The following is a 13,151-nucleotide window of genomic DNA, read 5'->3' as shown; positions in this document are numbered from 1 at the left end:
TGTTTTTTTCCCCACCGAACACAATATAAAGGCCACCTTCTCTAGTAAGTATTTAAAAACCTGCTTTGTTCTTTTAAATGAGGACATAGAATTCCACGGTGTCCCTTTTATCCAGCCCTGTCCCCTGTTGGTGGACATTTATACGTTATTTCTACTTCCACACGTTGCTGTAGTTGATGTCCTTGTAGGTATGTATGCAGAACAGATTCCCGGATGTGAAAGTGCTGGGTCCGGAGGGCGTCCTGAACCATGCTGGGTAGGGGCCAAACTGCCCTCCCAGAGAGCCACACCACTGACGCTCCAGGCCTGTCTCTCGGTGACTTCTCTGGGGGTGCCTGCCTGGGAGCCCCGGCTGCACAGCCCCCCGCCGGCCCGGGAGGGCGCGTGTCTTTGAGTGAGAGCAGCCCATGCCACGCGGCCCCCGCAGGTGGCACTCACATTCTGCCCCCGTGGCGGGGGCGTGGTGCCTCCCACAGTCCGTGGAAGGCTGACCACGGGCTGCAGTGGTTCCTCGAGGCCTCGGGTTTCCTGGAGTCCGGGGGGACATCCTTTTCCCCTTTGCTTTAGGAAACTAGAGAACAGGGCGCTCCGGCAATGGGCTTTGGATTTTCACTCGGAAACGGGGCCAAATGTGTCAGCTTGCCTCCCTGCTTCCTCAAAGATGCCATCCCCCTGCCAAACAGCAGTGAGCCAGGACCGCACGCAGCTCGAACGAAAGGGCTCGGCGGCCCAGCCAGCTGTCCTTGTCACCGTCACTGTCCAGCGCACTTTAACAGAAGTTAAAAGCCTCGGTGGGGCGGGGAGCGGGTCTCACTCCCGTCTCCGACCCGTTGGAATCCCAGGCTCTTAGTGCGGGACGCAGCCCATATTCGTTCGCTTTTCCGGCACCTACTGAACGTCTCCTGTATGCCAGGCCCAGCGCTGGGCACAGAGGAAGGCGCACAGGGTTCCTGTTCGCACCAGACCCCCTCAGGCTCTGCACGAGTTTGCCAGAATGGGTGGCTGACCTGATGCCGAAATTAGTAATTTCTCTTCTGTGGGGGGATTCACGGAAGAGGATGGGCGGGGCGGGGGCGGGGAGGCTGCAAGATAAAAGGGAAAAAGTATTTGTTCCTCCTCAGAATGGCTTTCCAAACTCGGGCTACTTCCTGCTTTCTAAGCCAGAGTGGGTCAGAGGGCGTAAGAGTTGTATGAGAAAGAATCTTCATCTTCTCTAAATAAACAAATTCCCAGAAGAGCCATGAGTAAGGGTCACATCGGGCTCAGACATACTCTTCAGACAGAATAAAAGCTGTCACCCAGCCTCGCTGCTGTGGCTGCCCCAACCCCCAGGTCAGTAGCCCCTGCTCTCCTCTCTGCACCCCTGCACGTGTGCACACACATCACACACACACACACACACACACACACACACACGACATTTCAGGTGTTTACTCCTGGGCCGACATACACCCTCAAATACAGCAAGGCTAGTATAGAACCAACCTAGGAAGAGTGGACCAGCCGTGCAGTCTATAAGGAGGCTGAGGACAGTATCCAGGTCAAGTGAGGTCCTACTAAGTGCAGGCGGGTGGAGCACCCCCTTCTTTTTTGCTGGTGAGCCTGGTCCCAGCCAGAAAGCCAGGACAGACTCCTTCCTACTCCTGTTTCTGACCTTGGTCCATTCAGTCTCCGTAACTATTGCGCGTCTACTAAGCTGGGGCACGGGGCTGGACTCTGGGAACACCACTGGAGACAGGACTTTGTTCGCACGGAGCCCGTGTGACACGGGGGCTTCAGGGGGGTCCCGGAACCTCCAGAAACTGTATGCAAATGTTGTGTATATGTGACTTCCTCTGAAAGACGGAACCTCGGATTCTTCCGAATCTGAAAGGTAGATATGACCCTTAAAAGATAGAGAAGACCAAGGGGCGCCTGGGTGGCTCAGTCGCTTGAGTGTCTGACTTCGGCTCAGGTCATGACCTCAACAGTTCGCGAGTTCGAGCCCCGTGTCGGGCTCTGTGCTGACAGCTCGGAGCCCGGAGCCTGATTTGGACTCTGTGTCTCCCTCTCTCTCTTCCCCTCCCCTGCTTATGCTTTCTGTCTTTCTCTTGCTCTCTCTCTCAAAAATGAATAAACGTTTAAAAAAAATTTTTTTTAAAGATAGAGAAGACCTCTCCTTGTCTATGCCCTTCATCAGCCCTACTCTAGCTCTGTGCCTGGTGGCTACCATATTGGGTGGTGCAAATATGGAACATTCCCCTCGTCACAAGAGACCTGTGTTGGACAGTAGAGGCTCCAGAAGGCTCAGAGAAAGGTTTTCCTTTCTCCAGACCAACCATGAGCCAGTCAAACTCCCCCCACCCCCAGCAAATATTGGACAATCATCCTTATTACCAGTCAAGAAGGAAATATCATGTGTTCTCATCCAAAAAATGCCCCTCCTGCAGCAGAATTTGATGGGATTATTCTGAAACAAGATCCAAAATGACAACAAATAGAAACCCAGGCTTAACAGAATATTAGAATAAAATATAAAATGTGGGGAGGGAACATAGAGGGGGGTTTTATTTATAGATATGCTAAGTAGGTAAGAAAGTTGAAAATCTTCCTAGATGTGACTTTATATTTGAAATGAAAATTTTAAATCCCTTCTGTGCCAAAGCCCCTTATAGTAGCTTCCAAGGTACTAAGTGACAGGGTCCCTGCTAGCCATGAATTGTACGTGTTTCTTGGAATATAAGGGAGGAATTCTGACCCCTGATAACGCTGCTGTCTGAACCATTCTGGCCGCAGGAATCCTTCAGTGATCTAGGGGCCAAGTGCAAAGGGTCCCGACATGAGGAAGTCATTCAGCGTCAGAAAAAAGCCTTGTCTGAACTGCGTGCACGGATTAAGGAGCTGGAGAAGGCGTCCTCAGCAAGTAAGTTCCCTCCCTGCTGGTCTCCCTCTCCCAGCTCACAGTCCTGAGCCCCAGACTCTAGGGATCACTCTGGGCGCCGACAATCGGCCAGGACCACTGTCTCCTATCCCCATCACTTCATGACCGAAAGGACGTAGTGATACAAGGAATGATGGCAGGCATGGTCTCAGAGTCAAGGGCAAGGCTTGGTATTTAAATAAATAGGATTTCATGGAAAAGTCACTACAGTGTCCTCCTTTTTCTCATTTCGCTGTGGCCCGGCGGGAACTTGGCCATAGACTAACACTGCAAGGATCAGCCTTGGGGAACCTCCTAGAACACCCTGTTTAGAGGGGATGGCATTCTCAAGACGCTGCTGGGGGAAGCGCTGAGCTAGGACCCAGAGGCCAGGGTTCAAGTTCCGTCCTTGCTCCTGTAGCTGAAAGTTCACCCTCTGTGCCTTGGCACTGACACCTGCGAGGCCGCAGCCTCCTCCTAGCTGTGTGACCTTGGACAAGCCACCTACCTGTCTAGGCCTATTTCTCACCTGCCGAGGGAGGGGGCTGGAGATCAGCACCGGCCTATGGTAAGGGTCCCGTAAAGAGCAGCTGTGATTATTACGTGCAATAACTTCTTCCCGACCCTTTCTTTTGACTCTCACTTACTTGTTTTATAGATCATAAGGACCACCCGAATGAATCATTTCTAGACTTAAAGGCTGTCAGAATGGAAACAAATGTCCAGAAGACATCGGACGCAAAACCTGACGGGCCAGCTTTCTCAAGAATAAAGATCAGAGCGGTAACCAAAGAAAGTTTGTCCCCGCGGTGACTGAGACGTGGAATGCGTGGGCCTGAGGGCAGACACCAGCCGTGCGCTCTGGCACGGCCGTGAGCATCAGAGGTTCAGGGCCGGCCCTCCCTGGTAGGCCAGCATCTGTGCCGACCCCTCGGTGGCTTTGCCATAGCGGTGACCCCGTGTCTGAACAGAGAGGTTGCTTTCCGTTTGTGGCCAGCGTGGTAAAACCCTTGCACTGACACTGGGCCAGGGCGATCGCTGGCGGGCCCTCCTTTTCACGTTACATATTCCATTCCGCAGAAGATAACTCAACAGGCTAATTCTTAACGTTACGCCGTGAGTTTGCCTCAAGTGTGCTTTTCGTGGCGAACTGAAGAACATGAACATGCAAAGGGTAGCAGGAGGGCTAATTAAGAGGCACAGGTTCTAGAATCAGAGGGGCCTGTGTCAGAATCCCAGCCCTGCGAGCCGTGTGGCCTTGGGCGGGCTCAGCCTTTCTGGGACTCCCTTCCCCAGCTGGGAAATGACCAAGATTTAGAGGTGGCGGTGGTAAGTGCTTAGCCCCGCCACCTAGCTCAGAGCGAACACTTAATAAATTGTAGCTGTGAATGATGGTTTCGAGGTATTTAAATAGCGTCACTCAAGAAAACCTCCCTTCCTTAAGGGAAATAGTTTTATTTGCTAGGATTTTCAGAAGTGATTCGATTGTTATGGTGAAGGTGCCCTGTACCCTAAATGGATGTCTGGTGGGTGTCTGACACGTGATGGTGGACAGCTCAGGTCGGCGTCACTCACGGGATCCCCTGGGCTCAGCTTGCTGCCACAGCGGGATCTAAATTTTTCTTTTTTTAACGTTTATCATTTTTGAGAGAGAGACAGAGACAGGGACAGGGGCAGAGAGCAAGCAGGGGAGGGGCAGAGAGACACACACAGAATCGGAAGCAAGCTCCAGGCTCTGAGCTGCCAGCACAGAGCCCGACGCAGGGCTCGAGCTCACAGACGGCGAGATCATGACCTGCGCCGAAGTCGGCCGCTCAACCGACTGAGCCACCCAGGCGCCCCGCCACAGCTGGATCTAAACCACGCACAGGCTTGTAGAAGAAATAACAGGGTGCCTGGTGGTTTAGTTGGCTGAGCATCTGACTCTTGACCTTGCCTCAGGTCTTGATCTCAGGGTCGTGAATAAAAGCCCCACATTGGGCTCTGTGCTGCGCACGAAGTCTACTAAAAAGAAAGAGAGAGAGAGAGAGAGAGAGAGACAGAGAGAGAGAGAGAGAAAGAAAGAAAGAAAGAAAGAAAGAGGGAGGAAGGAAGGAAAGAAAGAAAGAAAGGAAAGAAAAAGAAAGAAAGAAAGAAAGAAAGAAAGAAAGCAAGAAAAGAAAAGAAAGAACAAAATCATCCTATCTGTACAATATTCCCCTGTGCAATTTTTCTAGACACTCGCTAGGAATGTGAGTCTTCAAAAATGTGTTGGCTTTCTGGATAAACCCCCACTGTCTGAGCTTGGAAGGGGAGGGACAGTCTCCAGAAAAAGGCAGACTCAGCGAAGAACATATCCTAACCTGCTTCCAAGATTTACTTTCGCCTTAGCCCTGATCCTCTCCAACCACCAACACCACAGAGCAGGAACCGCCCCCCCCACACACACCCTCTCAGAGACCCCAATCCCCCAAGCTTGGCAATAATGAAAATTAAAAGAAGGAGCTGGAGGAAGGCTGGCTGACATCTGTGAAGTGCCTCCTGGGTGCTGGGCACTGAGCTAAACTCTCATTTGTCAATCACCCCTCCCAGCGGCCTTGTGTTGGAGTTACTATTTTACAGACAGGAAAAGTCAAGACTTCGGGCGATCAGGTACGTCACCCAAGGTCACAGCATAATGACTGACGGGGCCAGGACTGTGTCTGTGGCAGCCCGTCCCTAGCCCTCTGCTAGTCGGCAGACAAGGACAAGGGGACTGCGTGATTGAACCTTGTAGACCAGACTCTGCCTTAGGTGACCCTCCATCGGGAAAGAAGGGAACCGGAAGAGGGGTGCAGAGGCCAGCGCCCAGAGCCGGGCACGCTCAGTGACGCTTCACACTGTCTTGCGGCAGGTGTGCCCGGTTGACTGTCATCAAGTCCCCTCTTTTACGCTCCTCGCTATAGACGTGGAGACAAAGAGTCCACGCTTTTCTATCCCAGTCACTTTCTGAGCTTTCCGTTTTTGTAGCTGGGCTTCCTTTTAATCTCAGGCGTTTACAGTATCATGCCAGCAAATGCTGCGGGCCAAGAGATGCTCACAGCGAGCACTTAACCCAATCTGCTTTGGGGGGAGATTTATGACAGTTATTTGTGGTCCGTTAGGCTCCCCGATCTGGCCGGTGGCTTTTCCGTGCGGTCCGTAGGGACTTTCAGCAGCCAGCTGGCTGATAGGGTCTTATTAGGGCACAGCTGCAAACACCGTTCAGCACTGTTTCTAAACAGCGTGGGCCTAACGTGATGGCCGCCCACCAGGTTCCAGCACTGGGGGAGGGTTTGGCCAAATTGGGTGAGGGTATCGTCTCTGCTGCCTGAAAAGGAGACTCCTTTAATAAAAGGAGTCTCACTGATTCAACAAGCATGCCCACCGGGTGCCATTCTGTGCCAGGTGCCATGCTGGGCACGAGAAATGGAACAGCGAGCAAAAGCAAGGAAGCTCGTCATCCAGACCGGGGTTTCCCGACCGGAACACGACTGGTATCTTGGGCCGGGTAATTCTTTGTGGCAGAGGCCGTTCTACGTACCGTGGGGTGTTTAGCAGCATCCGTGCCCTCGACCCCCTGCGTGCCATTAGTACTCGCCATCTCTCGTTGCGACGGCTAAAAACGTGTCCAGGCATTGTCAAAGGTCCTGGGGCACGCAGGAGAGGGTGGACAAAACCCCCTTGGTTGAGAACCCCTGGTCCGGAGGGAAGACAGGCAGTAACCAGAGAACAAGGCAAGTGATGTGTCATTTCAAAGAGAGTCACAGTCTGAAGGGCAGCAGCACAGTCGACAGAGGACTCGGACTGGATGGTCAGGAACCGACATGCAAATCCACTCTCTTAAAGTCATTCTTCGGGAACCACAGGGTGTTACCTCCAGGATGTAGACGTTCACGATGGAACGCCGAGAGAGAGTTTTTACTTCTTTTTTTCTTTTCTTTTCCCCCCAGCCTCAGAACGGCCCTGTCAACTCAGCCGTCCCGGACATCAAGTCAGGGAAGATGGATGTGGTTGAGGCTTTAGATCTCAGTGAAAAGTTGGTATGTGCATCCAGCGTGGTCCCCTCCCCGCCCCGTCCAAACGTGGGGTCCCCTGCAGTCACTGTTAACCACCGGATAGGGTAACTAAACACCAGCCTCGCGTGCATATTCAGTTGTTACGAAAGCTCTGCAGGACGCATCTACTGTCCCAGCATGGCTCAGACTTTGCAATCCCTTGAAAAACTGGGTAGTTGGCATGAATGTTTAGGTCTGTTGTCACTCTTCCCCCTGGTTCTCCAAAAGGCACAGCGTCCATGGATACAGAGGAAATGAAAGTCGCACTAACAGCCCCGTTGGATTCACTTCCAAGCACGGGCTTGTTCTCTGCAATTGTAGAAACTGAACAAAACAAAATTAGATGCTTGCCTCCTCAAAGTGGCCTCCGGCGGCCTCGCGCCAGGCCCCTTAACTGCCAAACGCTTTCCTCGTAGTACATGGACATGAGCAAAACACTCGGGAGCCTGATGAACATCAAGGACATGTCAGGTCACATATCCATGAAGTACCTCTCCCCCAAAGAGAGAGAGAGAGTCAACCAGCTCCGACAGAGGGACCTCGATCTGGTGTTCGATAAGATCACCCAACTCAAGAGCCGGCTGGAGAGAAAAGAGGAGCTTTTGAGAGGCTACGAGAAAGACATAGAACAGCTCAGGTACCGCCCGTGTCCCCGCAGAAAGGGCCGGGTGTCCGTTCTCGTGGCTGAACCTCGGGCAGCGGCAGACGCAGGTCCGGGACAGGCAGAGGCCTCGGGGGAGGGGGCCTGGGGCCTGACAGAAGCGAGTCTGTCTGCGAGAAAGCAGCGGTCGAGGGGCTCAGGGTTCATCCTGCCCTCTCTCGCCGCGAGCGAGAGGCGCCTCGTACGAATTCTGACTCGGGGTTCGCCTTGTGTGCTTCCCAAGGCCCCGCCCTGTTTCAGCGGCCGCCGCTCCCCTACCCTCTCTGGGAAACGGGGGGCTGGTAGCACGTAGGCCGCTGATGAGGTATCTGTCCTGCCCCGTGCGCCCCAAATCCGCTGGTGACGAAGCCACTGAGTTAGCCACCTGGGGAAGTATTCTGAGATTCTCCCAGGTTGGGGACACCAGTGGCGAAGGAGAAAGATGCGGGAGAAAGAGACCGTGTCTCTCCCGTCCGCTCAGGCAGAGCAAAGTATCCGTGCAGACGTACCAGTCACAGGTGGCCAAGCTGGAGGACAACATCTACAAAGAGGCCGAAGAGAAGGCCCTGTTGAAGGAGGCCCTGCAGCGCGTGGAGCTCCAGCTGTACCAGGAGAAGAGGTTCAACAGGGCCATCAGGCAGCAGAAGGTGAGAGGGCCTGGCGGGGAGCGCAAGCTCTGAGGCCGCCCCCCGGCTCCCTTTGGAAATGGCAAAGCGAGCGCCCGGGGTGGCCCGTGGGGCGTCAGACACACCCGGGTTTACACCCTGGCTCTGCCACTTGCTGTGTGACCCCAGGCGGGTTCCTTAATCTCTCTGAAACTCCTCATCTAGCGTATCCGTGTCTTCCTAACCAGTGGCTATTGTTTGTATTTTTATGGTTCTCCCAGGTGGTAGGGATACATAGATGAAAAAGCTCCCTGTGAATAAAGATGTGGGTTCACTACTCTGAGTGCTCAGCACATAGTTGACATAGGAAATATTGGATGGATGGATGGATGGATGGATGGGGACAGATGGATGCGTGTCCTTGAAGAACATAATCCTTTAGAGCATAACAGGTAAAGCGCTGACTGCTGGCTGATTTAATGATTTAAAGTCTCTGTCTGGGGCACCTGAGTGGCTCAGTAGGTTAAGCGTCTGACTTTGGCTCAGGGCATGAACTCACCGTTTCTAGGTTCGAGCCCCGCATCGGGCTCTGTGCTGAGAGCTCAGAGCCTGGAGCCTGCTTCAGATTCTGTGTCTCCCTCTCTCTCTCTGCCGCTCCCCCACTCGCACTCTTTCTCTCTCAAAATGAACAAACATTAAAAAGTAAATAAAAAAATAGAGTCTCTGGCTGAAGGGCGCTCAGGCTGTGTCATCCAGAGGCAGGCACTCGGCCAGCCCGGAACATCCCAGGGGTGTCTCCCAAGGGGTGACACCTTTGCGCTGAGTTGCAAAGGCGAGCTGGACTCTGCCCACCACAGGCACGGGCGGGGGGCGTGCGTTCCGGGCTGCGGGAACCCGGAGGAAGGGCAGGAGGACGAGAGCTCCGGCTCCTGGCAGGAACTTGGCCGTAGCATTGCCTTGAGAAACCCAGATCTGAGACTCAGGCTGGCGATCCAGCCAAAAGAAGCCACCTCCTCCCCTCAACCTGTCCTCTCCTCTGTCACGTGGCCCAGGAGTCGGCTAGTCCTGGGTTCAGATCCCCCCACTCCCTCCCTGCGTGGCCTCGTGCCAATCCATTCCCCTCTCGGCGCCTCGCTTCCTCACCGGTGAACGGGAACTGACCGCCCCTGCCCTGCAGGGCTGTTGTGGGCACAGTGCCGGTACCCTCACCATCCAGGCTCTCACGGTGTGAACTCACAGGCCGTGTGGCTTCAGACGGCGAGGGACACGTGTGCTCCCTCTAGAGCGGGTAGCCCAGGGCCCGGCACACGGCGGGTAGATGCCACTCTCCTCCGTGTGGCCAGCTGCCTGCACGTGGGGTCACTGGGGCAAGCTCCGCCTCAGACCCGCGAGAGTTGCAGCTGACGGTGAGGCGCGCATGACCCACAGCCAAACAGGTGCTTCGGAAGCTCCCGGCAGACCTGTGCCTGCCCCGTGGTCGGCAGAGGGGCTCTCTTTTTTTTTTTTTAATTTTTTTTAATGCTTATTTATTTTTGAGAGAGAGAGAGAGAGAGACAAAGCATGAGTGGAAGAGGGGCAGAGAGAGACGGAGACACAGAATCCGAAGCAGGCTCCAGCCTCCGAGCTGTCAGCACAGAGCCCGACGCAGGGCTCGAATTCACGGACCGCGAGATCGTGACCTGAGCCGAAGTCGGACGCTCCACCGACTGAGTCACCCAGGCGCCCCCCCCCCTTTTTAAAACTCTGGCAGAGGTGTTCCCTTGTCTTCTCTGCAGTTTTCACCCGTACCCATTCACTCCTGCATTCATTTCCAAACCAGACTCTCCCTTCTTCTTAACCCTTGCCTAAACTAAAATAGGACAAACAAGGAAAATTATCATAACCATCTCGTGACCATCTCCAGGCACCGGGCTCCACCCAGGCTTTGCAACCCTGATCGGGGTGACTCACGCCTTCCTAGCTCCTGGTTGGTATGATGAGTCCCGTTTTACAGATGAGGAAACTGAGCCTCCGAGAGTTAAGAGACTTGCCCAAGCTCACACAGTAGCAGCTGGTAAGCAGAGCCTAGACCTGGCCCCAGATCTCTGACTCTAGTTTGCGAGCTCTCTGCTGGGCTCTCCCCGTTCTTCTTGTAATTGTTAGTCTGCCTGACTCAGGGCTGTGTATTTATGCATGTATGCTTGCACGTGTGCGTGTATGTGAGTGTGTATAATAAGTGTGTGTGCTGTAATGTGTGTTTCTGTGTGTATATTTGTGTGTGTGTGTGTGTGTGTGTGTGTGCGCGCACGCGTTGCCTGCAGGAGCTCTAAGGAGGCCAAGCCATAGAAGGCTATAGAAGGGTGCCCTCCTCCCCAACCAGGAGGCCCTGGTCAGACAAGTTACTCGCAGAAGCCTGCCCTCCAACCTGCAAACCTCCCAGACCACAGCTTCCCTGGCTTATAGCGCTAGAAATGAACCCAGCCATCGTGCTCGGAAGGAGCCCTAGATGAGGGGTTTCTAGCGTCCACAGTCTTGAATTAAACATCACAGGCCTCAGGCAAAGGACGATTTCCTTTCACACCAGGCAACCAGGGAGAGCTGGGCCAGTGACAGAGCCCTGACTTTTCCTTTGATGTGCCCGCCAGAGAGCTCACCCCTCCCTAAGGTGCCCCCCCCAGGACTTGGCAGGCTAGCCCCCAAAGCTGAGACACCAGATCACAGAATGGGGCAGCAAAGGGCCCCAAAAAAGGCCATTGTCATGGGGCTGGCTAAAAATGTAAGAAAACCTGAGGATTTACATAATCAGGCTTTACATGCATTATTCATGAGCTGCCTCATTCATACACAATGCAGGGGCCATGCCAGCCTGCTGGGCACTAGACATCCTTCCGTGGAGAAGGAGCTGAAGTGGCCAAGTCAAACCTGCATCTGTATCCCCAGAAGAGCTGGGGCTGAGAACTTTCAAATTCATGGAAGTCACAATTGAGGGAAAGATTCCGAAAAGCAGAGCCACAATCACAGCGATGCCGGTGGCATTATTTCCTGGGCACGTCCCGAGGGACAGGCACCTGCTCCACACGACACACGCTTCATGCCTCCCGTCGGCCCCGCGAGGGATGCTGGCGAGCGGCCGCCCATTCAGAGCGGCTGACAGAGGGCAGCGTCCCCTGGCTGCCCGGCGGCAGAAACAGGACGCCGCCCCCGCCCCAGGCCGGCTGCCCTCCCCAGCCCGAGTTCACTCCTCCCCACCCGTTGCTCTGTGCGCCTCCTTTTTCAGGAGGTCTCCGCTCATCCCAGGGCTAGGGTGGGCATGCAAGGTGTGTTATGAACGTGTCGTCAGAACTTCCTATTTATCAGGAGGAAAAACAACAAGCAACATAGATTTTAGGGTTTTGCTGCATTCTAAAGGGAACTTCAGAATCTGTCTTGGCCTCAGTTCCCTCCAAGGAACATATTCAGCATTGAAATGATTTTTGTTTTAAGTTTGACACCTAGCATCTTCACAAGGAGCCTTCATGGTTTCTGTCTCACGTATAAAATTTCCCCCATCCGTAGAGAACGGGGTGGCTGAGGCACTAGACCGGCAGAACCATCACCCTCCTCAAAAAGGAAAAACAAAAAGCAGGAAGTAGTTTTTAGGGTTAATGTTCAAACCTCTGTTCGCCAAAGCAGAACTTTCTGGAATCAAAAGTCACACTTCCACACTCATACCTTTGGCTGGGGCAGTGAGACTTGATATAAAATACTGGGGAAAACCTCAGTGCTGGGCACTCACAGGGAACCTCGCGGTCATCAGCTCCGGACCCTGGAAGGCCCCCGGTCTGGAGCTCTGGCCCTGTGACAGAGGGACAATGACAGCCGTGCAGGCTGCGCTCGGTCTCATCCGCTTCCCACACCACCGTATAAGGCAGCTGTGTCTCTCGGAGTTCAGAGGCGGACTTTGCAGCCAAACGACTAGAGTCGAAGCCCCACCCCTGGCCCTGAGTGACCCCGAGCCACTGGTTTATGCCCCCGCGTCTCAGATTCCTCAACACGGGCACCCAAAGATGATTAACAACGGGGCCCGGGGAGGGTTAAATGCCATAAAGCCTGCAGTGCCGGGCGCACAGCAAGCACGATTACGGGGCCTGGGCGGGGGGAGAAAAGGCAGCTCGTGGACGGGTGGGGCGAGGCCGGCAGGTCCTTGAGAGAGCTTCCTGCCGGCTGACGCTGTCGCCAAACCCCGAGACGCGATCCCGGGGCTCCGGGAGCCAGCAGCTGTTTTGTGAAGGTCCCCTTTAGAGTTGGTGAATACAACCAGGGCTCCGGCCAAGAAGAGCTCAGATACTTTTTGTGAATGGGCGAAGGCTGGAATTTTCAATGGGAGAATTTCAAATGCACAGAAGTAGCCATCGGGGCAGCACGCACGCCCCTTCCTGGCCCTTTATTAGGGCTCCTAGCGTCAGGAAGGCTCCGGGACGCTGGCTGCTTCTGGCTGGGGAAAGCCCCTCAGGTCTCCAGCCAATCAAATCCTGGCCAAGGGGCGTGGCCACAGCGTTGCCGGGTGGGGTCAGTGGGGCTAGACCACCGCCCCGTCTCCACACACACACACACACACACACACACACACACACCACCTTCGCTCTGCTTAATTAGCTCAGATCCCTCATCCTTCAGATGAGAATAGAGGTGGCTCGTAACCCAATGCGTCCAATTCAAGGAGAGTGTGGATACAAGACCCTTAGCACACAGGAACACTCCACACGACCTTCTGTACCGTCATCGATGGCCTCACTACCCTACTCAAATCACAATTTTCCGAAATTTTTCTCCAGCCCAAGCATTCTCAAGATCCAAGTTTAAAAAAATTTTTTTTTTTTTTTTTAATCCAGGGTCCCTCAGTTGGGTGCTTTTGACCGAGGAGTAGAAATCGGTAGATGGTGTACAGGGTAAGAATGGGAGGGTAGGGGGTGGGGGCCGTACCCTCCAGCCCA

At 54.1% G+C, this 13,151-nt stretch overlaps 1 protein-coding gene across 6 annotated transcripts in view; it reads left to right on the top strand.

Moving 5' to 3' along the window:
• FHAD1 (forkhead associated phosphopeptide binding domain 1) overlaps positions 1-13,151 on the top strand; it is a 123,243-nt gene that overhangs the window by 102,808 nt on the left and 7,284 nt on the right. For 5 of the 6 annotated variants that reach the window (XM_049618037.1, XM_049618035.1, XM_049618034.1 and 2 more), the window contains 5 exons: positions 2,776-2,902; positions 3,558-3,682; positions 6,850-6,939; positions 7,371-7,591; positions 8,076-8,241. In XM_049618037.1, the coding sequence (XP_049473994.1) occupies positions 2,776-2,902; positions 3,558-3,682; positions 6,850-6,939; positions 7,371-7,591; positions 8,076-8,241 (729 nt within the window). Of the gene's footprint in view, positions 1-2,775; positions 2,903-3,557; positions 3,683-6,849; positions 6,940-7,370; positions 7,592-8,075; positions 8,242-13,049; positions 13,107-13,151 lie in introns of all 6 variants that reach the window. The other variant, XM_049618033.1, reaches the window with a different exon arrangement.

This window comes from Panthera uncia (assembly GCF_023721935.1).
Source record: "Panthera uncia isolate 11264 chromosome C1 unlocalized genomic scaffold, Puncia_PCG_1.0 HiC_scaffold_4, whole genome shotgun sequence".
NCBI classification, from domain to species: domain Eukaryota; kingdom Metazoa; phylum Chordata; class Mammalia; order Carnivora; family Felidae; genus Panthera; species Panthera uncia.
This window is presented reverse-complemented; position numbering and strand designations above follow the sequence as displayed.